Source organism: Nelusetta ayraudi, unplaced genomic scaffold (genome assembly GCF_046127955.1).
Source record: "Nelusetta ayraudi isolate G7.1 ecotype Tasmania unplaced genomic scaffold, CSIRO-AGI_Nayr_v1 ptg000052l, whole genome shotgun sequence".
NCBI lineage: Eukaryota > Metazoa > Chordata > Actinopteri > Tetraodontiformes > Monacanthidae > Nelusetta > Nelusetta ayraudi.
This window is the reverse complement of record NW_027466102.1, coordinates 4,690,017-4,716,117: the sequence shown is the minus strand read 5'-3', so window position 1 is coordinate 4,716,117 and position 26,101 is coordinate 4,690,017. Positions and strand designations below refer to the sequence as shown.

Sequence of the window (26,101 nt, the reverse complement as noted above, 5' to 3'; positions counted from 1 at the left end):
ACCATTGATTTAGTGACAGAAAATTTCAAAAATTTGCATTTTTCTCTGTGGCAGTCTAGCACCGTTTCCAAATAGCAACCTACAGTACAGTATATCACTTACATATGTAATAAACCTCCTCCTTTACCTTTCTGCCAATTATTCTTTTACACATCCTTTTTAACTTGACTTTATTCAGTCTGGGTTAGACCAGGGGTGGTGAAAACTTTTTTTTTTTAACTCGTGCGTCACAATGGGTTCTAAAATTTGACAGAGGGCACTGGAGCAGGAGCAGTTGGATGGAGTGTTTTGGGATGTGTAGAAAACGTGTGCTTTAACGTCAATTGAAAATAAACAAAAGCGTTGCAGCAACATCAGTGTTTAGCTCTTTATTTAAATTACCTTTTAAAACACTGAAAAAATTATGAAATACAGTAAAGCTATTTTATTACTTAATTACTATTAATATAATTTCTTCAAGTTCGGCGGGCCAGATTAACAAGCTTTATTTCCCACATAAGGCCCCCGGGGCGTAGTTTGTCCACACCGGGGTTAGTCTGTCTCTCCCTCACCCTCAGGTGGGAGGAAGCCACAGTACTCAGAGAGGAGGACCCAAGCAAAGAGTACTTATGATTCACACCGACAGTGCGTAAAAGGTATAAGGGCCTATAAAGTGGTAAACATAATAGTTGTGGGTTAAAGATAGTCTCTAAACTTGTCCGCGTACAGTGCGCAGAATTGATTTAAAAAAATGAGGTAAACTACCAAAACGTACCATTTCAACATTATAATAACAATGGTATTTATTATGATTAAATGTCAGCAACTTTGAGATATACATGATGCATTTATTCACATGTTTGTGAGTGATTTTAGGTTCAAGTGACGTCAACTACGTCGTTCGCTCTTGTTGTTGACGGCCAACTATTCTACACCTGTCTTAATCTGCACGTGCGCGCCTCAATTTTAGCGCGCGTGCGTGTGCACGACTCGTTTTTTAACGTGGTCTTTAGGACCCCGCGGAAGCTTTCGTGTCTGTGCTGCAGCCTCTGCGGCTCGAGAAGGCCGTATTTTTTAATGCGTGCGTACGCGTGTGTGTGTGAGAGAGTGAGAGAGAGAGAGAGAGAGAGAGTGAGCGAGAAGCAGAGCGAGGACCCGGTAGAGCGCGAGGAGGGTGAGAGAGGGAGAGAGGGAGAGAGAGAGTGAGAGAGAGAGTGTGTGTGTGTATGTGTGTGGACGAAAAGGAGAGCAACGACCGTCACAGGGTCCGCGTGCCCAAGGGACGCACGACACGGTAAATATAAACAATAAGCATTTTTTGGCTCGCGAACCGCAAGCTTGGCACGCGCTACACCCGCTAAGTTAGCTAAACAGTCATCTCCTGAAGTCAAACGCTCGCCCGCGCGTACCCTTGCGTGCGTGCGTGTGTGTGTGTGCGCGCGCTTAGTTTCTCGCGGAGGATGTGCGCGTGAGGACGGTGTACGCGGGCGGCGAGGGAGAGCGAGAGAGAGCGAGAGAGAGGGTGAACTTGGGTGAGTTCTCGAACACACCGTCGCGGCGAGCGGACCGCCGCGGTGTCACCCATCGCCGTGCCCGGGGGAGGTGTTCGGCGTGTCGGCCGGAGCCCTCTGACAGCTCCCCCCGCCCACCTCCTCCTCATTCCGGCAGGTAACGTTGAGCCCGAGCCCACCGTCCTCCTCTCTCACACACACACACACACCAGATGCAGACACACACAGAGAGACACACACTGGTGATGGGTCGTTCGTGAACGAACCGGTTCTTTGCAGTGAACCAAGAGAGCCGGCTCCTGATTGAGAGCCTTTATTTATTTTTTGTTCGGCAGTCGAACCGGATAACGGGTCGATCCACATCCGGTCGCTGTCGGAGTTGGAGGCGATTTAGAACTTTTGTGAGGTAGAGAAATGTCCAAAAAATGAATTAGAAACAGGATAAACCAAATAATAAATATGTTAATATATAATAGTACACACACACACTTATGAACTGATTTACTTTTTCTTTCTTTTTTTTTTTTGCAGAATGCTGCTTTTTGTTTCATGTTTATCTTGTTGTGCTGTGTTGCTGATGTGTTCTTGCACTTGTACATAGTTGTATTGGGGGTGAGGAGTGTTTGTTTTGATATTTTATATTAATTTTTACAGTGCTGTGTAACATGTTGAGTGTGTAAATAATACACATTTAATATTGTTGATATAATTAACATTAGTCATTCATTTTTAGCAAATCATTTGGTCATGAAAAATATAAGCAACAACAACAACATAAAAATCTAAGGAGCATAAAAGAGTAACCGACTCTTTTTGGTGAGCCGAGCCAAAAGAACCGGTTCTCTGAAAAGAGCCGGAATTCTCATCGCGAGCGAGCGCGCGAGCGGGGGGGAGCGCGCCTGCCGAGGTTAGCGAGTGCATTCGGTCTGGAACGCGCCCCCGAGTGTGTTTTTACCTGACCCACTAAAGCCTCTCGTCCCCACACACTCGCACACGTGTCCTCGATCGGCCGCCCGCCTCACACGCGCGCGCGAGCAAACCCCCCCCCCCCCCACCGTCCATCCCCTACCGGGATTATTAGCCGCTTTGCGAGAGAAGCTGTCCTGTTGAAGGCCGCGTGAGGTCGCGCACAATATGAATCGCCGTGGCGTCGAGCTCGCGGCGAGAACCGCGACACTTCCGCCCGAGCCTGTGAAAATTAAACGGGCGTCGTCGTGAGTGTCGTACGCCACTACCGGCGGTGACAGATAAGCAGTTGGGTGTTTCGACAAAGTTACTGGAACAATGTCACGCAGTTTTCTCGCATTGTCTCTGTCGAACTGTGTCGAATAAAGCTACAAAACCCTCAACTGAAATTCATATCCTGCAAGGGCATAAAATAAGTCTGCTCATACATTATACATGGCCACTACAGTAAAAGGGAACAAAAAGAAACAATTAACGGGAACAGATTTTGATTTTTGTTTTGTCATTTGATATGATATCATATAGAATCTGTACTCATGAATCCCAAGTCATTGAATTTCCACTCCAGTAGAATTTAAATATGAAAAAATATGATGTGTCAAAAGGTTTTTAGTTAAAAAAAAATAATAATAATAAAAAATCTGACTATTATAGTTTTGTTGAGGCTGGGGTTGGAGGCAGTAGAGGAAGTTTTCCTCTTAACACGGCTGTATGTACGGCAATTGCTGTTGTCTCATTATTGTTTCTTCTGAAAGTATAACACCTTTGACCAACAATTAAGTTGATGTTTTCACATCTACACTAGTGTAGACTAGTAGTAGACGAAAATATTTGTTTTTCATTTATTTGTGTGTTGTTGTTGTTTTTAACTCCCATGCCAAATGAGCCCAATTTGTCAATAAAATATTTTGGAACACCAGAGTAATCATTCCCATGATATAATAGTCCCCAAAATGGAACAAATAGGAGTAATAAAAGCTCTTAAGGAAACTACAGCAGTAAAAACTTTGGATGCTTTTATTATGAAGACAAATGTTCCACTTCCCTGTCTTGCCATTGTTGAACTTTCACTACCTTTACATAATTCTATAGCTCCTTTTTTCTGCGCAGTCATTTTTTTCCCCACTAGTAAAGGCTTTGGCTCTGGGCCTTTTGGCTCATATTCTGAGTGAAACCAGCTCTGTGAAGCCTTAAACAATTCATACCAGGGGCTTCAATGCACGATGAAAGATTCAATGTCTTTAGTTGACATAAAAATATCAAGAACTAGAAAGCGCTGGTTGGCTCGGAGCCTTAAGATCATTCATAGAGCCCCCTGGGGGTGTGGGGCGGATACTCTACACCCATCCCTGCAAGTTTCCACTCTCTCTTTCCACTGGGGCCTCGGCCAACTGCCTGTTGTCTTTACAGTATTTGATATAAGGCTTGCAGTGGGGCTGCGTACAGTACAATACGTGTTGAGGAATGCCAGGGTTTTCCCGGCTGCGCTCAAATCCAGATCGCAGCTGAGGTCCAACTTTGTGCGCTGAGTCCAATTTAGCCTCCTTCTGTCTTCGCTACTGTTTCAAGCAACCCCAGCGACCTCTTATGACAGTCACTAACGCGTTTGGGAAATGTAACGTTTTCCAAAGTCCCAAACAAATGTTCATTGTTTCCCCTCTATTATCATTTTACGGTAAATTCAGGACAACACAAAGACATTGATAGGAGCTGTGAAACGGACCCCCAAGGCAAAATGTTCTGCTAACTTTTTAAGATACTTGGCAGGGTCTCTGTGACTCATCTGAAAGAGATTCATGTTTACATCTACTTCCAGATATATGTAATTAGATTGGATTAGATTGGATTATATTATGTTATATTATATTAGATTAGATTCAAACAAGCACAGACCAAAAATATTAAATTGCACTGTTCAGCCTAATAATGACAATATAGCATCTTACTTTATTTACACTCACTCGGTGTGAAACCTGGGCTGGTTTAGATGAACACAAAGCCGATGTCCTGGGAGGAATTGAGGGAGGAAAATAGGTTTACATTCTGTTTATAACACAATCACTCCACAATAAAATGTTATTATTGTTTTTTATGTATATATATATATATATACATATATATATATATATATTTAGATTGTTTCTAAGGAATCATTTTTCACGGCATACCTGAAATTATCACTGATCTGTATCATTTATGCATCAACCATCAAAAAGGAAGGTGGCCATGCAATGCTCATTTATCCTCGATTTTCACGGTGTATTGCCGGTGCTCACTACACGCACTGCGGCCCTTAAGTGACGCGTCTTTCACTCTGTTTGCTTTTTGTCCCAGGAGAGGACGACTCGTCGCCGAATGACCCACGGAGAGGCGCAGGCGGAATTGAATGAGGCCGCACCTGGTGCATCAGTAGCCCCCACCCCTATGTTTTGATCGCCCCCGCCCACCGTTTCGACTTGTGCAAACGTGGTCTCGCCGAGGTGCCGCCTCCACCATGCCGTCCAACAGCCCCGCCGCCGCCGAGCTGCCCCAGACGCCTGACAACGACACGGCCAACGATGTGGTAAAGGAACTTCTAACCCGCCGCTTCTTTTCTTCAGGGGTTCTTGTCGTTTCGGCTATCGGAAGTAGCAGCGTTTCTCAACTGGTGCCTCGAGACCCAAAAAGCCGGTTGCTGAGCTGTTTTGATTGGGTATATGGGCGACACGGTGGCGCAGTGGTTAGCGCTGCCGCCTCACAGCAAGAAGGTTGTGGGTTCCATTCCCGGCCCTCCCAACCTTTCTGTGTGGAGTTTGCATGTTCTCCCTGTGTCTGCGTGGGTTCCCTCCGGGTTCTCCAGCTTCCTCCCACACTCCAAAATCATGCATGTGAGGTGAATTGTAAACTCTAAATTGTCCGTAGGTGTGCCTGTGGGTGTGAATGGTTGTTTGTCTCTATGTGGCCCTGCGAATGCAGGGTGACACTTGTCCAGGGTGCCACCCTGCCTTCGCCCTATGACAGCCAGGATGGACTCCAGCAAATCCCCTTGACCCTGAGCACAGGAAGAAGCGGGTATTAAAAATGGATGGATGTTGGGCATTTATTTTTGCAGGACATTCATTTCAATAATTCATTTACTAGACATGACAGAAAGTGGGCTAGCGTTTTTTTTTTATTTTTTTTTTATTTTTATGTGGAATAAATTTGAGAGCTGTGGAAAAAAAATTAGGTCACAACTTCAGCATAATGAAAGAAATGTGGGTCCTGAGACTCCACCAGTTGAGAACCACCGAGTTAAAGGACAGGATACGCTCATGCTGAGTGTGTTATGAAGAATGCCATTTGCCGAAGTGAAACTAGCCTTGGCGTGCAATTGGGCCGCCAAACTGCGGTGTCACTTTCATTCAACAATCTGCAAAATTAGCCCTTCTTTTTTCCTTTTTTTTTCACAGTCACTGTTTTGTCTCCAAATAATTGAGTTAGCGCATATGTTTCTCATGATCCTCATCAAGGCAGCGTTCCAATTCGGGTCAACAGTGCCCAAAGCTATTGGCTCATTGTGAAGGCTCCGCCACACTACTTCACCCTTGTGAATGTTAGTATTACGACAGTGTCTACAAGCAGTAACTAATTTGTCTTAATTGAAAAAGAGTGCTACTCAAGTATGTCGCACACCCTTCCTGACCCGTCCTTCACACTAAATCCACACAATGGACGCTAACTTTAGCCCATTTATGTGGACGGGTTGTATTGATTGTTATTATGACGATAAGAAAATGTCACAGAGACTCTTTCCACAAAGTGTGCGAATGGTAAATGTGGGTAGTGTCAATTTTTCTTCCTGAAACGTATCTCTGCCTGCTGTTTCTCCTGTGTCCTGAATCCAACTCGTGCTAATGCTGCCTGAATACTCAGCGCTGTGTCTTCCTTACAGTTTCCGCTTTTGCATTCACAAGCTTCGACGTGTCTTTGTGTGTCAGTAAAAAAAAAAAGAAAAGAAAAAGAAAATGACCTCACCACTGTATTACGCCGGTTGCCAAATGGATCCACAATCTCTGCGCTTCCACTTTTATGTCCAGCTGTGCGCACTCCGCCGAGTCCAGTTGGTCCCGTTAGCCGAGTCCATGATCTGAACGATGCAGATTTAACTGAGGCAAGAGTTGCTCCACTGCCAGCCAAGCAAACGTTAGCCGCAGCCTCAACCGCTTATTACACAGCGCCGAGATTACAACTCACAGCAGGTAGCACATTGACATGCATAATTCCTTTCATCAACAATACCGAAGTCTGTCACTCAAGAATTAAATTAACGTAAATTTATTAACGAAAAGGTCTCGAATGAAATCAAATCGAGCTTTATATTAGTTTATTCTTCCTGTTCCATATTCTTCCAGATGCTGTTGTAAATGTATACAGTCAAGTAAACTACTCAGGACAACCTTGGATAAGTCTTTATCGAGGCCATGGTGTACAACATCACAATTACAAGAAAAAATAAGAACAGACAATAAAAAAATAATAATAATAAGACAGCAAAATAAAATACAGAAAATCAGTTGATTTCTTTCCAATTTGCAAAACTGACAACAAATTTAATCACACAATAAAACAGTAAATGAAACACTGAAAGCAACATGTTGGTCAAATTAGTGTTCAACAACAGAAAAAAACTGTTAAATAAGGCCACTCATACTTAGATACCCTGACTGTCCTGACTGCCTATGCTTTAAACAGTCTGCCTCCTATTTATGGTAACCTAGTGTTTGCCTATATATTAAAAAAAAAAAAAAAAAGGAACAGCTCCTATTTTTCTTGGACTGCTCACTGCAGCCATCACTACCAGCTGACCATCTGGGTTTTTAAACTCTCAGAGCTTCTTTTAGAAGTCTGGCAAGTGAAGTAGTATTTGCTCGCCACAAATGAACTTTATTACTGCGTTTTCAGTGTATTTGCAGTGAGCACACCCCTCTGTCCTGACTTCACGCAGGTAAAAGTAGTTTTGTTTTTTTCCGTCGAGCACGCGTGCGCTGCAACACATGCAACATTCGGGGATACGCACGGTGAAAAATGCCTCCTTTCATTTGTGCCCACCCCACCCCCCCACCCCCCCGCGGGCCCCAGGCCGCAGGGGCAACCCTCATAAATTTGTAAGAAGCCCGCTTCTATTCTATAGAGCTGCTGTATAAAGAGCTGTCGCTGCCGCATAAAGGGCCGTCTCACTTACTTCCACTTTCACACGTTGGCAAAGGGCCAACACATACACAAGTTTCCCATATGGACTTTTCTTCAAGTTGCACACGCTTTTTTCACTTCCTGAAATCCAAGTGGGTGAATGGGTGAGGGGGGGGAAAAAAGAGGCTGGGAAAAAAAAAGGCTGAGTAAGACTCAGATGCAGTAGCAAGAAAAGATTAAAAAAAAAAAAAAAAAAGGATTCTAAAGGAGAGAAGAGTCGAGAAAAAAGATCTTTGCGGATTTCGTATGATAAATTTTTGTGGCCTGTCCCTCAGTTTTACGTTTCAGTGGTTTCTATTTATGCATGTTCCTCAAAAAAAAAAAACACTTTCTCAGTGCTTAAGAATACGTCGGTAGTGTTTTATTCAACTCTGCAGAAATGAGAAAAGTTTTTTTCCCTACCTTTTCACAAGAAAACACTAATTTCTCAAAATCAGCCCACAGACTCACTTGCGCCCCCCTCAGGTTAGTGGCGGCAGCCTCGGCCAGGTGTCGGCGTCCCCCCCCACCCCCGTCTTCCCGCCATCTTGTTTTTGCCCTCAGACACGTGGAAGTTGCGGCGGCGCCGGTTCCAGCAGAAGAGTGTTTTTGCACCGTCCATGCTGTAAACAGAGGGTTAAACGTGTTGTTTTCTGGAGAGCTCCGGGCTTCGCTTGCATAATTAATTGCAAAACGCCCAAGCGGAGTTCCACCGCTTTCCGCCATGAGAGATATTTATAGGGCAGGTTGCGCCGGCTGCGGCCGAGAGGATGATGTTTTCCGCGTCTGGCGCCGGATATGTTGTGGCCGGGTTGATGATGAACATGACGGAGCAGGCGCCCGTCGGAAAAAAACCTCTACCTGTTTTAACCAAGACACAAGTTTCCTCCTGACGGCAACAGGCAGCCTTAGTGGATACGTGTGCGCGAGTCGGTCGTTCTTTGTCGCCTCATTTATCACAAACACAATTTTTTCCCCCCCAAAATGACGCCCATGGTTCCCAAGTCTTGAACGCACTTTAGGAATACAGGGCCTCTTTGACTGCACACGATTGGGGAAAGTGTGACCACCAGTCTAAACTGTCTGGAGTTTGTTTCTTCAATCAGCTTTTTTAAATTTTTTTTTTCCTCCCCTCCAACCCCCAAATTCACTTCATCGACGATTCACTGAAATCCACAAGCAGGCCTCAGTGCTGGTATTTTGAGCTGTCTGAAGATGTAAGTAAGAAGATGATGAGCCTCTCTAGATCCTCGCTAAGAGAGATTTCTGTTCTGTTGCTTTACGGATTCCAAACTAACAAACAGCCTTTTTTTTTTCTTTTTTTTTTTTACAACTACTGCGAGCTGCCTTAAAAATCCCCCTAACGAGGACAAAAATTTAAAGCGCAAAGTGACGGCGAGCTTCCTAAAGAGATTTGCATCGATGCTGCACCGCAGTGACGCTGGACTGTGCTTTGTGCTTTATAGCAGTGTCCCATCCCAAAAGCCTCTGCTTTCCAAAAATGAATGGAGTCTTTAACAGATGGATGCGTCAAATAAATCAAGCAGATCGAGGGAATGTTTTTTTCCCTCTGGTGTCGAATTACTGCGAGGCTATTGGATCAGAAATAAAGCTGGTGAGCAACAACTGCAAGCTAAAATGTGACAGGTTTGAAGGACCAGTTTCCTAATAGCATTCATGACCGCAGGCTTCAATGCAATAAGATAATACGGTTTGTATATTCAGAGGACGCTTCAACTGAACTTGCGGAAAATTCTCTATCTGAGATTGTTTTTGTTTCTTATCTGAAGGGTTCAAGAGTTAAAAGTCTCATATAGGCTTTTTATGGGCTCGTATTATTTGTGTGCACAATACGGTGGTTTAACAGATTGCGTTTGCATGTTTACCTCTTGTCAAAGTGGAGTGTTTTTGCTGCGGCGACAAAGTAGGACGTTGATCTTTAAACATTTATCTTATTTAACAAATCTTATCTGAAAAATAAAACCTCAATTTCCTTTTCTCTGTGACCTCAATTGAACTTATGCATTCTGTGCAAAGTATTGCCTACATTTACATCCAGCCTTTAGTTTTCTCGAGGGCGTGTACTAGTGTGTTTTCAGCCGTTAAACACCTACGGGGAAAAAAATTGAATCCTCAAGTTTTCAAGAATTGTTTCCACGAGGTGCACCGGAGGTGGCAGCCTCTTAACCTGCACGTGTTGCTACAATTGTCATGTATTTAATCCATCATATAGGCCTTAAGGTTGACGGTTGCGTAGCTTGCGTAGCTTAAAGTGTGCATACATCATCTCAAGCCAGCAAGTCGTTGAGCTGAGCAAAACAAAGCCGACGTCCCCTTTGTAGCCGCTTCCTAACTGCTTGCCTTCACCGCCTCCTCCAAAAGAATCCCACCACGAAAGAAATCCTCTGACAACGTCTCGATCCCGAAAAGGTGTTTTTACTCACTGAACCGTTCACACCGCATGAATTAAAAGTCCAGAATTTGCCTGGTAACAACTCAATTTAAAAAAAAAACAAAAAAAAAAACACCCTAACATTTGGAACGACTGGAAAAAAGGAAGAGAGAGGAGGGGATGTTGAGATGGGGTTAAAAGAAAGAGGACAAGCCGTCTGCTGCTGATGGGATCTTCTTCTGCCTGCCTCGTTTCCAGTCTGGTTACTTAGCAACTGCAGTGGCCTGAAATAACCTGCCCGGAGACAGAAATAGACCAAAGATATACAGTATGGCCAGAGCAGCTAGTGTGTGCGTGTGCGTGCGTGTGTGTGTGTGTGTGTGTGTCTTGCAAATATGGCATGATGAGCATGATGATAAGCACCGGGATACATTTTAAACCACAGTGAGGACATTTTCTCAGAGAGAGAACAGCTTGGCTGTTTTCCTCTCCACCTTCTCATTAAAGTTGAGGTTGAAAGCCCCTGTGTGAGGGTGAGGTGGTGTGAACTGAGGTCAGGCTAAGGTCAGCCCCCGGGGAGGGGGGTGGGGGGCGGCTAGCGTAATGTTTTTTGGCCAATGGAGAACGAATGAAAGCCAACGTCGGTCCTCACAAAGACAGAACGTCTCCCCGCGTGATGGCTTCGCTCGTACGTCGGCTCATTCATACTGGGATCTTCTTATTTAGCAAACCCACGCTGGCATAAATAGGACGAGGCCTGCTGGTGGGAAGATAAAAAGGTTTTAATTGCTGCAATACGTCATTGGGGGAGGGGGGTGGGGGGGTGTTTGTGTTACCTCATTTTCTGTTCACTGTGCAGTTTTCGCATGATGTGATTATGTTGGCATCGTTTCATTCAGGATTCGTCCTTATTTCTAAAACAAAACCTGAATATTGGAGGCGACCGGAAGCTTTTTTTTTTTTTTTTTGTATCATTCACTCATTCATGGAAAAAAATCACCAGGAAAAAGATTTAGGAAATCACCACTTTTGGTTTTAATTGTTTTCGACGGCGACAGCTTTTCTCGAAAGGGTTTTATTGTACAATCACACATTGGAAGACAGCAATCCAAACTCGGTATGATGAACCTTATCCTCCCAGTCATTCGAAACCAGAGATAGTCCATGCTATCTAGGTTGATCTTCTAATTCAATTACACTGTTTTTTGTTATACATAGTTTTTCCCATGATTGAGTAACATTGCTGATTTCGTCATTCGCCCCAGCAGCAGACGCGGAAGCCGCATGGGCCGCAGTCCTCCCAGCGTCTTGTGCCACGTTGATCACCACACAAATGACTTTAGAGTGTTTTGTCAGCACGGCCGCCCTATCAGAGGCAGTTGCTAAGCAGTTTCTGTGCCTTGGTAACCGCTCCCCTGTCACGGAGGCAGGCAGTTCAGTGGGGAAGGTTGAAGACTGCAGGAGGCCCAGAGGTTGAAAATGGAGAGCGAGGACACGGACAGATGCGATTAGTGAGGCAAAAACAAATATTTTATTTGTGAGGTTGTTATTTTACAAATGACACCGCGGCCACGTAGACAAGACGCTGTCAGTCTCGGCGTACAAGTGCAGTTAATTATACTTCAAAAGGTTGGAGTTCAACCGAGTGTGGCAGAGCCTTCAGTTTGTACGTATCAACGGCTTTAAACTCACCTCAGTATCACAAAATGAGCAGAATATGAGACGGCTCAGAGGGAATATCGTATGTGAATAATACCCACTGACATCTTTGACGTGAAGATTTTTATTTCCTCTTTATTTCAAAGACATAAAGGGGATTTTCCACCGTATAAGAAAAAAAATGAAAGTCGAAATATCTTAAAATATGAGTGTGTATGCAAAAGAAATTGAAATGTCCCCAATATAACAAAAACATTGAAAAATCATCTCAGATCTCTTTGCACTCTTTTGTAATCTTTGGCCTCCTTCTATTTTCTTGAGACTAAAACAAGCCCAGAAAAGGACCTTCTCTCCTAAACTAAACCCAAACCCAACTGCAACAACCCTACAGTCTCACTAACTCAAACTCAAAATCTGTTCAAAAAACTGGATCTTGTCTCTGTTGAATCCACCAACACTTGAGCAAGTTGAGTTGATTGTACCGTCACACACTCTATTAGCACTAACCACTGCTGTGCATTCGACATTTCCCTGTTCCCGTCAGCACTACAAGAGTCTGATAACTTACCCTCAGCGGCCCATTTATTAAATCAGTGTTAAGGCAGCGGAGCAGAGTAGAGAGACAGAGGGAGAGAGAGAGAGAGAGAGAGGGAGGGAGAGCTAAAATATGGATAAAGTGAATAAAATTCAAATACTTACGTGATGTTTCCCCTCTATTTTTGACCCAGTGTATATTTAGCATGGATCTGGGTCTCTCCGTGATTCATTGTTGCCCAAAGCTGGTGTAAAAATAGAAAGTGAGCACTAAAATGGGTTTGTTTCAAACTTGTTCTTCTTTTTCTCAAGAGGTTTAGGCAAAATGTCACCGATCAAACCCAAAGTAAACATTCCAACTGCGCCGCCGCCGTCTGTCAGCATGATCGTGATGATGTCGTGTGTTATAAAAGTGATATGCAGTTTATGCAGATTTGCTGTACATTGTGTTTAAAAAAATGTAATGTTGCTTCGTCTAATGTCTACAAATGCGTCACTGGCTTCCTATCGACGTGTTTTGTCGTACGAAATGTTGAAAATCTTCGAGAGATCCTGGGTGCTGTAACACAGCATCCAGGCTTCCAGACGCTACCGGTGCCACCTGACAGTGTGTTTCCCGTGTGTGATTGGCCCAGAGTGAAGATGGAGCCGACCAGGACAGTCCGGAGGAGGGGACTCCCGCCAGCCCCCGGAACAAGCGCAGAGTAGGTCGCCCTGGCAGGAAACGCAAACAGCTGCTTCCTGTGAGTCCTGCACTTGCAGACCGGTGTCGGTATTTACACGCCTCTCCCTCGATCCCTTTCAACTCTGTTCCGCCCGAGCCGGACACCTCCAACATGCACGTGCACCTGCTCGTCGCCATGTGGCAAACAAACGCGAGCTCAGATCTCGAATCACGACGACGCAGGTTGAGGTTGGTTTGAGGTGTGATACGTGAGCGCCGTCCCCCTTTCGAGCGGCCTTGCTCGTTTCTTCTTCTTGAGAGTTATCGATCCCGTCTATGTTTTTGCTTCCAATATGTTACAGCACATAACAGGCGTGGGCAAACTATGGCCCGGGGGCCATATGTGGCCTGTCAAATGTTTTTAATCGGGCCCACAGAAGAAGAAATTATATTAATACCAAGTAAGTGATAAAATGGCTGTATTTCAGCAATTTTTACGACGTTTTGAGAGTCATTTCAATAGAAAGCTAAACACCACAGGGCTTCAAAACAAAAAAGGTGTCTTATTCAATTGACACTAAAGCACATTTTCTATATATCCTGCGGTATATTTTTTTCCTCTTATGAGGTGGGTCACTAAAACACTCCGTCCATCTGCTCCTGCTCCGGCCCCTCTGTCAAATTTTAAAACTCATTGTGGCCCACGAGTCAAAAGCTTTGCCCACCCCTGGTCGATAAACTTGGGCACCTTTTGCATGCCTTTGCTTCTTGTATAGAGACGCACTCCATCCATGACTCATGCATCCAAAAAAACACAGCTAACGCAGCTTTGGCCACTAAGCTGAGACACATAATGGCTGTATCAGTATTTGACAAATGATTTGCAGATCACATTTTCTCCAGCACATGCATTTATGCTTGATGTGTATGTCTTTGAAAATATCAATCATTTTAATTTAGTAATAGTAAAGGTTAAATGTATTTTTGAGATTTTGAGAAGAAACGGGTTACATTTTAGATTTTTGCTCACCCTCCCTCTCCCGAGCTTGCCAGTGAACTACAGTGGCCTGCCTACACAACCTGAATAACTCATCCACCTTTACCTCCCTTGGGTAATATGAGGATTCAAGCGTTCACCCTAATTATGAAACGTGCTGTCATGCAGGCTGGATTGTCCACACCGGGCTTCCTTAGAAACATGACCAAACCAAATTACTTTTATTGTACCACGACTATACACTTTTATACATTTATTTATGGGCATATCATAAATCAGACCAAATCTTAGACACTGGACCTTCAAGTCAGGAAGTCAGTCAGGGACCCGCTCAGACATTTTTTACATGCAAGTTTTGTTACTCTATGTGTATTTTGTTCTTCTACTGTCAGAGCCGTATTGCTATTGGCGGCATTAGCCCAGTTTCCTCAGAGTATAAGAAGGTCCCAAGTTTGAATCCGGGCCTCATGGCCTTTTTGTGTATCATTTGCATCTTCAGCCACAGAAAGATCTGAATCTGGTCCTATGGCAGCCACACGTTGGTCGCTCACTGCTTCACTGCTCCTTAGAAGATAATGGGTCAAACACTCTGGATAAAGTTCACTTCAAAATGATGACAAATGTCCAATTTCATCAGCTATCAAAGCAGCATTAACACGGTTCATGTGTCACACCATATTGGTTTATTTCCTTTCGTTCCTTCTCCTTGCTTCTCTCTTGTTTCTTCCATCCTCCAGTGACTCACCATTTGTGTTTGTGTGTTTTTGTATTTTATGCTGATCACACAAATCCTTGCAGATGAGATTATTGAGTCAGCTACCATGTACTGCAGTTCACTACTTCTGTTTCTGAGTGAAGCAGATCCCGACATGGTCGGCGCGCCCACAATCAATCTGATAAACTTCACGCACTCAACTCGCCAACATACACACATTCACACAGATTTAACACACTGGGCTGGCAACACGAAACGACGGCGTGTTTGTGTTGTAGCGTGTGTCGGGAGAAGTCCAAATATTTATAAACTGTCTCGCTAGTAACAAATAGCCAGGCCAGTGTTAGAAATAGTAGCGAGAACAGTTGCAGTCGGAGACGCAGCACTTCCTGCCGATCACGTTTGTTTTTTTAGCAGCACGGTGGGCAACAGTGTTTAGTTTGCAGCACATGTCCCAAATTGTGTCCATGGGGGGGGGGGGGGGGATTTAAAAAAAACAACAAAAAAAAAAGCTGTGCATCATGCCACATACCTGCGTGTGTTCTGGTTGATATCATCCCGAGGACAAAAATAGATTCATGTGGATGTAATTCCTCAGTATTAACCCGCCTGAATTCAGAGAGCCGCGGACTAAAGAGGTGTGGCACGGACTGCCTGGCCGACCGCTGGTGGAAGGAAACTGGACACCAGCTAGTAAATGTAAGCTCAAAAAAAAGTGGAAAGAGAAACAGAGTGTGTAGCGAGTGCTGGCAGACAGGCAGTCAAGGGGCTTTAAATACACAACTGGCTACGTTACAGACGATGTGCTGTCCAGTATCCCTTGACACTATTCATGCAACTTATGCAATCACTTTTGAGACAAATTTTTCCTGAACATCTGGAAGTTGTTGTTCTTATTATCATGATCATTATTATCATTATTCATCCATCTTCTATATCTAAATCTTCTGTATATGCTGCAGCCGATCCCAGCTGCCATAGGGCGAAGGCAGGGTGACACCCCTGTCAAGTGGCCAGTTCATTTTAGGGCCTCAAAGAAAGACAAACAACCATTCACATTCTCTCACACACACACACACACACACACACTCACACACACACACACACACACACACACACACACACACACACACACACACACAAGAGTTCCCAAATTTGCCTCACATGTGTGTTTTTTGGATTGTGTGGAGAACCCAACACAGACACAGAAACAACACCCAGAAAGGCCCCAGGCCCGAGGATCTGACCACTGCACCTCCGTGTCACCCTATTATTATACTTTTTTTTTTTTTTACCATAATTAGCTTTACTCAGGGATGTATAAGTCATCGAGTGGTACAGAAGGCCTTGTTGTCAATACACAAGCTGTGCAAAAAGTATGCACATCTCCAACAACGAGCACAAACTGTAGGATTCATCATTTTATTCCAATTTGTTGATATTAAATACTAATTCAAAAATAAGTACAACTGTACAAAATGTAAAAATCCAAAAGGCAAAACATAGTAACTATGAATGCGAATTTGTTAGAACAAGTACGTCTAATGTACTAGAGGTTAGGAGATGATGAGGGTTCCCATTACCTGCTATAGTCAGTAAAGTGGTGATACTGAACTATTTTATCAATATCAACATAGTATCTCATTATCATCGTAGAAAAGTGTATATTGTGTCTGTTGCAGGAATACTAATGTAGCCTGTAAACGTGCGTCGGCCACTGTGATGGCAGTGCAAACGACGCAGGATCATCACAGCACGTTATTATCTCAGAGTCATCCGTTTACCTGCTAACGTGCCATTTCTGCTTCTCATACAAAGAAACACACACACGCACATGCATGCACAGTCTGTAGCCTGTCCAGAGAAAGGCGTTAGCGCGGTGTTGAAAGTCATATTAGGACAGACAGGGTGAGAACCAGTTGTGATGAAAGCTACTGCAAAGGCTTTGTAGAGTGACATCTGAAAGTGGGTTGGATGAGTTACCCATAAATATTCTATGATCCACCTCTTGTTTTTTTTGAGTTTTTTTTGAGTTTTTTTTTTATTATTATTTTCCTCCCCCCATCTGCATCACAGCTGATGTGCCTTTGTGCAAAGACTCAAAGGGAGCATGTGTGTGTGTACGTCTGTGTGTGTGTGTGTGTGTGTGTGTGTGTGTGTGTGTGTGTGTGTGTGTGTGTGTGTGTGTGTGGCTTTTCCTTGAACACTTCCAAGCAGTTGAGAGTACAGTCGAGTGCTTTCTCGGCATTTTACGGTGAGGAGGTCGCATGAAAAACACTTTACAACCACAGACTAAATAGAATGAAAGCAACTAATATGACTTCTCACTTCAGCGCACTCTCATAGCAAATCAACCCAAATCACGTGAACACGAATGTGAATGAGTGTGAGTGTGTGAACACACGTGTGTGTGTGTGTGTGTGTGTGTGTGTGTGTGTGTGTGTGTGTGTGTGTGTGTGACTGGTCGTGAGAGCGACTGAAGACGTGAAATGAAGAATTGACTGTCTTCTTATTTTTGCCGTCGTTCGATTTCCACTAGAAATACCTTCCCGAGGGAATATTTAATAAATATATTTAGTCAGTTCATCCATTGAAGAGAATTACTTTTTTATTTACTTTGCAAGCACTGTCTTGCAAGATATGTTTTTATATTTTTTTTCGTGTCAGTCTCAGTCTGCATTTTGTGTTTTTTTCCAGTCAATTGTGACATACATTGCACTCCCATGTCGAACCCCTGAGGGCTGCAAGTGCACCAGTCATGTTTCATCACTGTTCACACCTCCGTCTATCACGTCGTCTTTCACGTCAATTATTTTGAACACCCTGTGCAATCTGTCACACTGGCTTTACAACGGCCGTGATGCATTTCGCGCATCGCACGCTGGATGCTCGCTGTACGTAAAGCCGCTGTGACTGCTCATACAGTATCATTATTTTCCAGCGTGTTATTGTTTTATTGTTTGCCACATCCTGCTCTCTATAAAAGCCACCCCTCGGGTATCGCAAGGAATTTGGAACGTGACTTGGAGTCGGTGAAGCCAGGTACTTTCCACACACCGCAGGCCCCGTCGTGCAAGATTAGGGTTAGATGTCGAGAGAACGCGCAGTCGTTCCAAAATGACAAACAAAAATCACCAATTGTGGCGGAGGAGCGTCTGTGTGAGTCCAACCCTGATTTTTTTTTTTTTTTTTTTTTTGTGAAGCACTGTAAAGTTCCTTCTTAACGGAATTTAAAGCTGCACCGAGTGAAACGCTCTTGGCGGTCACAAATCAGCACTTTGGTCTGTCAGGCCTTAAATAAAAGCAGAACTGATGCACCTGCACTCTCAACAGGAAGTGTACAAGCGGCGTACACAAGCTGACTCTACATTTCCTGTTTGGTGCTAGATGGTAGAGAGGCAAAGTGCCTGAAGAACGTGGAAACATAAAATCCAAAGACATCCAGGTACTTCTCTCAGGATTTGGCGGACCAAACCGAGGCTGATTTGGATTTACATTCGACATGTGACCTAAAAGATGACTGCAAGTCCAGATTCCTCTGTTTCGGCTGAATGTGTAAGTAGTCAGTTGTTTGCTTAAATATTAGCAAGTAGTAGCCGATTTAGTTTGAGGCTTTTCAGGCGCTTTGTGTTTAAAAAGAAGCTTAATGCAGCTTTAAGTTCCGTTCGGGAATTCTAATATCACATCGAGGGTGTGTGGCTTTTCCCAAAAACTGCCACATATGTGCTTGTTTTAATTCAAGTTAAAGCTTCATCTCGGGTAAATGCTACCATTATGTTTGGTTGCTTCGTGCTCATTGTGTTAAGTTTTTACACTGATTTCCAACACTTGAAAAGTGTTGGAAATGAGTTGTATGCTTTTAATCTGTATGCTGTATCTGTTTTTAAGTTTGACTATAGTTTTTAATGCTTCCTGCCGTGTATGATGAGACGCTATCTTCGGAAATGTAATTTTCTAGACGTGTTACATGACCCTTTTTACAGTTTGTCTCCCACTGTTATGAGAGCAAGTTGATTTTCACTCATACAAGACAAATGTATTGTTTTTTTTTTATTGAGAAGAGAATTTGTAATGTACGCATGGAGAAAATTAAGAGCCAACAGGTTGTCATCGACGTTTATCAGAAAAAAGAAAAAAAAAATCACAGAAAAAAATGTGTTAAAAACGTCTTTTACTTCATCGCAATGATATATTCTGGGGTTAAAATTCTCAACATCCCTTACCCTCTTGCAAAGGATGCCCTCGTGCTTCCATTGCCTTAATGCCTTTAGCTTAGCAGCACATTCTAGTTTTAGCTGAGAGATGTGGCGGCATGGTTAGACAGTCTAACAAGCTCAAGCCAAGTCAACCTATATTTTGTTCATTGGCAACTATTCACCTTTGAATTATCAAAAAACAAAACCCAGCTATACAGTGCTACAGTTCAGTACGTTCATGTACTTCGTTGAGGCAAGTCTATTTGCACTGGTAAATTAGCATAAAGCAAAAATAATTTTACACTCAGCGACGTGAGCCTTTTTCCCCCGTTATTTTTCATATCAATAACAAATGCGCTATTGTCTTCAACTCATACCACCTTTATCAAATTGGCAACTATTCATCCTTGGTCAACTGCAAAATCGTTAGCCCCACTGCTAATTCTTGCTAACAGTAGCCGTAGGTAGCGAGAAGTCCAGCCGTTTTTCGACGCTTTTCTTTGTCACCAACAAACTCGTAAATGGAGTGATTAAAAAAAATCATAATATATCTTTACATAATTGCACTTCTTTCCCAAGAGGTCAAGAAGTAAGACTTCAACCCCCAAATTGTTTCTGTTCCAACAGCGTTAAATGTGCACACTGGTGTCATGAAGGTTGCCCCCGAGGCACTTGGTCACCTTTTAGTGCGTTTAGAATTTTACGGGCATTCTCACCTGCTCATTACAGCCTTTGTGAGCTTGTTCACCCTAACTAGTGTTAGTCTGGCCTTTGAGTTTTACATGCACCCTTGGTCCGAGCCGTCTAAACTACTGATCTGTAAAGTCTTTCTACCTGATAGCAACACACACATAAAAATCCAGCGGGGGGCCTTGTTGCAGGGACATAAAGTGTTGCATCATTAATGCTGGTGAGCGAGGGGAATGGATGCAGTATATGAGAGCTCCAATACTTTGGAGCATGAATGTTTTAAAAGGCTGATATTTCCAAGTTATTAGGTTGTTATACATGAAGTGTGATTACACTGTAATTTTACCCATACTCAGCCTCGAGTGAAAAACAGAATTTTTCATTCTCATTTCTCATCTGGATAATTTATTGGCTGTGGGAGCAGCATAAATATCGTTGCTGTTGGCGTACAATACAGTAGGTATCTCCGCTGCTGTATTACAGGAGCCCTAAAATTCTTTTGCGCGTTCATTTGTTTTATTTGTATGTACGCATCACGTTAACTTGAGTTTGATGATTGAAGACAGCAGCCAGTGCGCTGCTTTTCTGGGCCTAACTTGTGTTCGGTCTTTCTCCTAGGAGATGGCAACCTCTGACCCCTGCGCAAACGCTCCCCCGACCCCACCAGAGGAACTAGAGCCCTCCCCGACTCCCCGCAAGAAACGGGGACGTCGGAAACTAGAACACACTGAGAAAAATAAGGGTAAGTATTCTGACGCCTGAAACCCAGTGGTTAAACTTCTCAGCTTTTCTCCATAAGGCCTTTACAGTTCAAGGTTTTATTATTATTTATTAATTTATTATTTTTTTCAAATGCTGCTTTACTGAAAAGTTTGAAGCACTGCAAATTGGACGGGTACTGCTAAAAAAAAAAAAAATGCAAAAAAATAAACCAACAATGTCTCCAAAGCCATGGCTACCACATCAGTGTTTTATGTAGGGATACACAATACCGATAACAGTATCAGGTATCGGTACCGATACCGGGGTTAAGTGCTCTACTCATACTTGTAAAATACGTGCCGATACCACAGCACCGTTACCAGTTCTATATGTATGTATGTTACAATTTTGTTAAATTTGTGTTTGTGCTGCAGTGACACTCGCCATGTTCTAGAAAGACATGCTGTGGGATGTTGTTCAAATAACAGAACATCTGTGGGGGGGAAAAAAAATCAAAGTACTTCTATAATGTGTAACGGCCTTATGAAGCACTCAGTATCGTATCGGAGAGTACTGAGAATGCAAGTACTTGTACTCTACTTGTTCTGTAAAAAGTGGTATCGGTGCATCGCTCGGTTTATGGTTAAAAAAAAAAAAAAAGTTATAATTCCCGTTTTCCCGATATAGTTTACCTGTAATTCCTGTCTTTGCAATACATGGGGAAAAACTAATCACTGGCGAAGGGAACAATCTTGGGGAAATCTCTTCAAAATGGCCACTTTGTGTAACTTCTTTTCTCCTGCAGACGAGCCGGAGGACAGAAACTGCGACTCGCCCCGAGAGGTGAGGAAACCAGACGCGGTGCGTGTCCTGACACTCACACCCAAAAACAAACAAACAAAAGAATCTTGCACTGAATCTAATACAAGCAGATATAAGAATAGATCTGTGACTTTTTTTTTTCTTCTTTTTTTTTTTATACACGAATGTGTGTGTGCGCCTGTTTCCGTGTACGTGTGTGCGCAGGGAGAGACTGGCAGGCTGCGTAGGAGGCCCGTCCCCAGAGTGACTTACCAGGCTGGAGATCCATACTACATCAGCAGGAGACAGAGAGACGAGTGGCTGAGCCGCTGGAAGATGGAGGTGGGAAAGAAAAAGGAATTTAAAGTTTGGCTAAAATGGAGGCTTTTGTGTTGATCAGAATGAATCACCGGTAACAGAAACAGCACGCTTACCTCGGTCATGTTGATAATTATGATGGCATGTTTTGTTTTGTTTTATGTTTTGTAACTTTTATTTATTTTGCAAATAAAACTAGTGCTCTTAAACATTTACATTTTTGGAGAAATTTAATTTTAACAACCCTAAAACTAAAAACTCACACAAATGGGACACAAAGTGCTCTCTTTGAGTGGCACCCGTGTTTTCAAGCACACACTCTGTAAGCGACATTCATGAGCGGGAACTAGCTTAAGTAACAACTTATTGAAGATTGTGAATCATGAGGCCCAAAGTAAAATTTAAGTAGCATCTTTCCAGTCCTCTTAGTTGCAGCAGTTAAAGTTACACCAACTTTCTTTTTTCTCTTGCTAAGTCCAGTTGTAAATCCCTCAAAATATCATGAGACAAAACCCACATTCTTATATCACCTGGCCGATCCAGTGGTTCAGATTTCCAATGAATATGGGCTTTCCCATGTTCATCTTGGAAACGGCCGCATCCGGAACAATCCGGAGCTCCTTCATAAATTAATTGTCAGTGTTTTGGCACCGTGGCGTATGAGACAATTTGAATCAAATTGTCTCGCCAAAGACAATATGAAGCAGAGGGAAAGCATCTTTCCCGCACAGAGAATTCCCTTAGTGTGTTCTTTGCAGTGTATGACCAGTTAAATAGTTCTCATGATGAACCCCTTTTTTTGTAAATGTTTCATGAGAATCCCTGAATGCTAATCTTTCCAACCACGGCCGTTGTTTATAAGTTGGCCGTAACTTCCTGTTTTTCATCGTAGCTAAACTCTGCCGCTTAGTTTACGTTCTGACTGGTGAAAAAAACCAAGCAGATTTTCAGGGTGGTTTCAAACTTTGAGTGTGTGTGTGTGTGTGTGTGTGTGTGTGTGTGTGTGTGTGTGTGTGTGTGTGTGTGTGTGTGTGGGGAGGGGGGGGGGGGGGAGTTGAAAGTAAGATGAATAATTGGATCAACCTCTGCATCTGAATAACGGTCATCATCCTTTAATTTGTTCAATTTAAAATGTATCATAGTCAAGTGAACAAGACTTCCTGCCTTTCTTTACCTCAAGTGTACTCGTTTGCACTGGAAGGGAGTGGACTTCCCATCTTCACAAAGACACAATAAGCTGGCAAATGAGAAAATGACAAATACGTAGCTGAACAATGTTACACTGAATCGACACTTGCGTATGTCACTGGATAATATAACCCCAGTTAGCTATGCACTGCGTGGTCCTGTGGTGTTGGAGTGATACAATCTCAGCCAAGATGGCAAGATTGTCTTTCAACCCACAGCAGTGTCAGCTTTATTATTATTATTATTATTTATTGGTTGTGATGGGGCTTGCTTGGCGTTTCAGACTGGGAAGATATAGTGGTACTGCAATGGCCGCGGATGGGTTTTTTTTTTTTTTTGGCGCAACAACCAACAATCATACATCAGGCTCATATGTTTTAACCCTCAGGACTTTTTCTTTTCTTTCTTCATTGTGCGGTTGGTTGTTGTGACCACATTTCTTTTCTCAGTGGGGCTCCACAAGAACGAGTTGGACAAGTGCAATCCTTTAAAAACAATCACTGGCCCTTCTGCCATTTTCTAATACGTTCTCATATGCAAAACCCCGGCGACTCGTGCTGGGCGGTGAGCCTATAATATCAATCCTCTCTGGCTCTCCACAACGGTGCAGGTTTCTTTGTGTGTCTGTGCTGCTGGTGACCCTTCAGTCGATATCCCAACTCACTACTGCAGCTAGTCTAGAATGACCTTTTTTTGCAGTTTGGAGGGAGGATAAAGCTGGTGTCTTTTTGCCTCGAGGCTAACATTACACCAAAGACAACAAATACTGAGGTAATAATACAGTATTTAGCGGCGTGAGGATGTGTTTGGCTTAAACATCAGAACTCTCTCTCTCACACACACACACACACACACACACACACACACACACACAGTTGTGGCTTTATTATGACCTGTGGCTGCTCATTGTATGAAATGTTGTTAGCGGTGGCTGATCCAATAGATGCTATTTTATAGTTAGTAGCTTCTATCGTCATGGCACCTGGACTGGACAACTTTTCAAGTCTGGTTTCTCACATCCGTCTTGAATATTTGACTTAACCAGTTGGCACCCGAGCCTCAAGGAATACTTGAAGCACATTAGCTGGGTAATCAGGGCATTGGTGTGAATGTGTTGCCAGGCGATGGGAACAATTCAAGGCACTTTAATACATTCAAGCGTTTTACTCACAGACTCTGACGTCCACGTTCAGCTTGAGCTCAGTGCTTTGCCGCACCTCACGCACAACACTCTGCTCGTTCACGTGCCGCCTTGTCGATACACATGAATTTATATGCTGTCGCAGTATTAGATTAGATTAGATGAAATTAGATTAGATTAGATTAGATTTTATTGGCATTGCACATGTCAGCAAATACAGAGCAACGAAATGCAGTTAGCATCTAACCGGAAGGTTTTGACAGTAAATTGAAAACAAACACACAGTATATATACACATTATATGATAAACATGTACTGTGTGTGTGTGTGTGTGTGTGTGTGTGTGTGTGTGTGTGTGTATGTACACATATATATACACACCTATATATGTGTGTTTGTGTGTGTGTGTGTGTGTGTGTGTGCAGTGCAAATTAACAGGTAATTGAAGAAGAAGCAGCATTTATCATTGCCACATTGGGTAAATTTGTTTAATTACAGCAATAGTACTGTGCAAAAGAAGGAAAATTATATTAATTAAAAAATACAATATAGAAATAACATAAAAATATTTACAGACTAAGAAAGGATAAAAAAAAAAACAAAAACAAATATTTACTCTAATTATTTAATTGTTGCTACTGAAACAGATATAAACAGAATATAACAGGTTAAAAAAAAAAAAAATTGCGGATGAGATGCGGATGATTATAGGATTTACACAGATTTTGAAGGCTGCAGTGTGTACATGAGTGCACGGAGGTATTGACAGTAGTGATGATTAGCGGGCACCTAGTCCAGTTCCTCCTTGGGGGGTGTTGAGGGTCGAGGGTCGTCTGTGTAGAGGATGCTGTTCCTGAACCTGGTGGTTCTCGCCGTCCGGGGGCAAGCAGTCATATGTGAATCAATACGTTTCCTTGAATCTCCCTGGACCCTCCGGTTGCGATCGTTGCCCCGGGGATTAAAGAGAGGGTTATCCCCTCATGTGTGCGACGCTGCCTTGTCAGAACCTGCTGCAGCGACACATATGTCAAGCTCCGACCCTGACGCATCCTCTCGCCCTTATCAGTCCTCAGGCTTGCATAACCTCCGACCTCTGCGCCGGCACATACCTCATGTAAACACTCGGCTTGGATGTTGTTGTCGCTTGCGCGTGCAACGAGGGCATATTTGCCGTGGCCGCGCCAAGCTCCCGGGCTACCAGGCAAGAACTTCACACTGCACGTGTCACTGTGGTTCACATAAACATCTGTTGGGCAATGGAGCCTCTAAATCACACAGTTGACTGCTGACCAATCAGCGGAAGGGTGGGGGGGTGGAGCGGGTTAAAGAAAATTTGGGGGCTGAGTGCGGCCCCCGGGTGAGGCGCAGGCAGAGTGGAAAGTGTAGGAGAAAGAAGAGGAGGTGAGAGAGAGAGAGAGAGAGAGAGAGAGAGAGAGAGAGACAGATGGAGAAAATGACAGAGAGGAAGAGAGCCAGAGAGGAGGAAGGGTTGCAGTTACAGAGCTGCCATGTCCGGCCTGTGAGTAATTTAATTTCTGTTTCTTTTCTTCTTTTTTTTTCTTTCAATGTGTGCACGTGGAGCGGAGCGTTCAAGTGCATGAGGGCTGTTCAAGTCCTCCCTCGCAGCGGCGGAGGCCGACTTCAGGCCGAGAGGGCTTATTTCATACAGGGGGAGTCTTTCATTAGAATGTGTTCAGCCGCGGCTTCTTGAACTAACGTCAAGGTGGAGCATGAAGTCATGACCGACAGGGCGATGACATCACAGTTAACAGCTGAGAGCTCCGGACCTGCTCGGGCCACAGCGGCCACGGTGGTGGTTCCTTCCTTCCATTGTTGTTGTTGTTGTTCTCCCCTCTGGACACAAAGGCACCAGAGTAATAGACAGTCTGAGTTTGACTTCGTCAAGTCACTGTGTCATTATGAAGTTCGAGATGTTTTTTTTTTTTTTTTTTTCCCATCACCGATACATAAACGGCGTCAGTTAGCATCGTTAGTGTTCCTCCGTTGCCGGTTTAGAATTGTTTTTTTTAATTGTGCTAGCAATTAAAAACGGCGGTAAAACCGCCGTGCCCTCACTATACGGAGAGCCTTTGTGGGAAACCACCCGTATTTACCTCCAATAAATCCCACGGCTGCGACTAATGAGCCGTGACTGGGATGCGTTGACTGTGGTAGTTTACCGCTCTCTCTTAAATTGCGCTTTGGGTGTTTTTTGGCAGGGGAAATAGTTGGGGTTCATCCCGGGGTCGGGGTCGGTCACGCTCATAAAGTGGGCGTGGCTTTGAGAAAGGGCTCGTTGGAAATGTCACAGAGGGAGGGGTGGGAGGTCAAGGGGGGCCAGAGCGAGCAGAGTGAAAGCGCGCTGACCAGGCCGGGGAGGGCGCCAAAGTTCAAAGTCGTAACTCACAACTTTGCGACCCTTCTTTGCCTTTTTTTTTTTTTTTTCTTCTTTTTTTTT

The 26,101-nt window shown here is 43.6% G+C and overlaps 1 protein-coding gene across 11 annotated transcripts in view; it reads left to right on the top strand.

The window, feature by feature from the left end:
• The first annotated feature begins 1,101 nt into the window (after positions 1-1,101).
• Positions 1,102-26,101, top strand: part of dnmt3aa (DNA (cytosine-5-)-methyltransferase 3 alpha a) — a 43,519-nt gene continuing 18,519 nt past the window's right edge. For 3 of the 11 annotated variants that reach the window (XM_076037650.1, XM_076037649.1, XM_076037644.1), the window contains exons 1-6: positions 1,102-1,273; positions 4,791-5,019; positions 12,867-12,974; positions 20,112-20,235; positions 21,001-21,056; positions 21,222-21,338. In XM_076037650.1, coding sequence (XP_075893765.1) covers positions 4,951-5,019; positions 12,867-12,974; positions 20,112-20,235; positions 21,001-21,056; positions 21,222-21,338 — 474 coding nt within the window. In that variant the 5' untranslated portion in view covers positions 1,102-1,273; positions 4,791-4,950. Of the gene's footprint in view, positions 1,274-1,344; positions 1,648-4,790; positions 5,020-12,866; positions 12,975-17,833; positions 18,163-20,111; positions 20,236-21,000; positions 21,057-21,221; positions 21,339-25,002; positions 25,163-26,101 lie in introns of those variants that run through there. The other 8 variants (XM_076037654.1, XM_076037652.1, XM_076037648.1 and 5 more) reach the window with 7 other exon arrangements.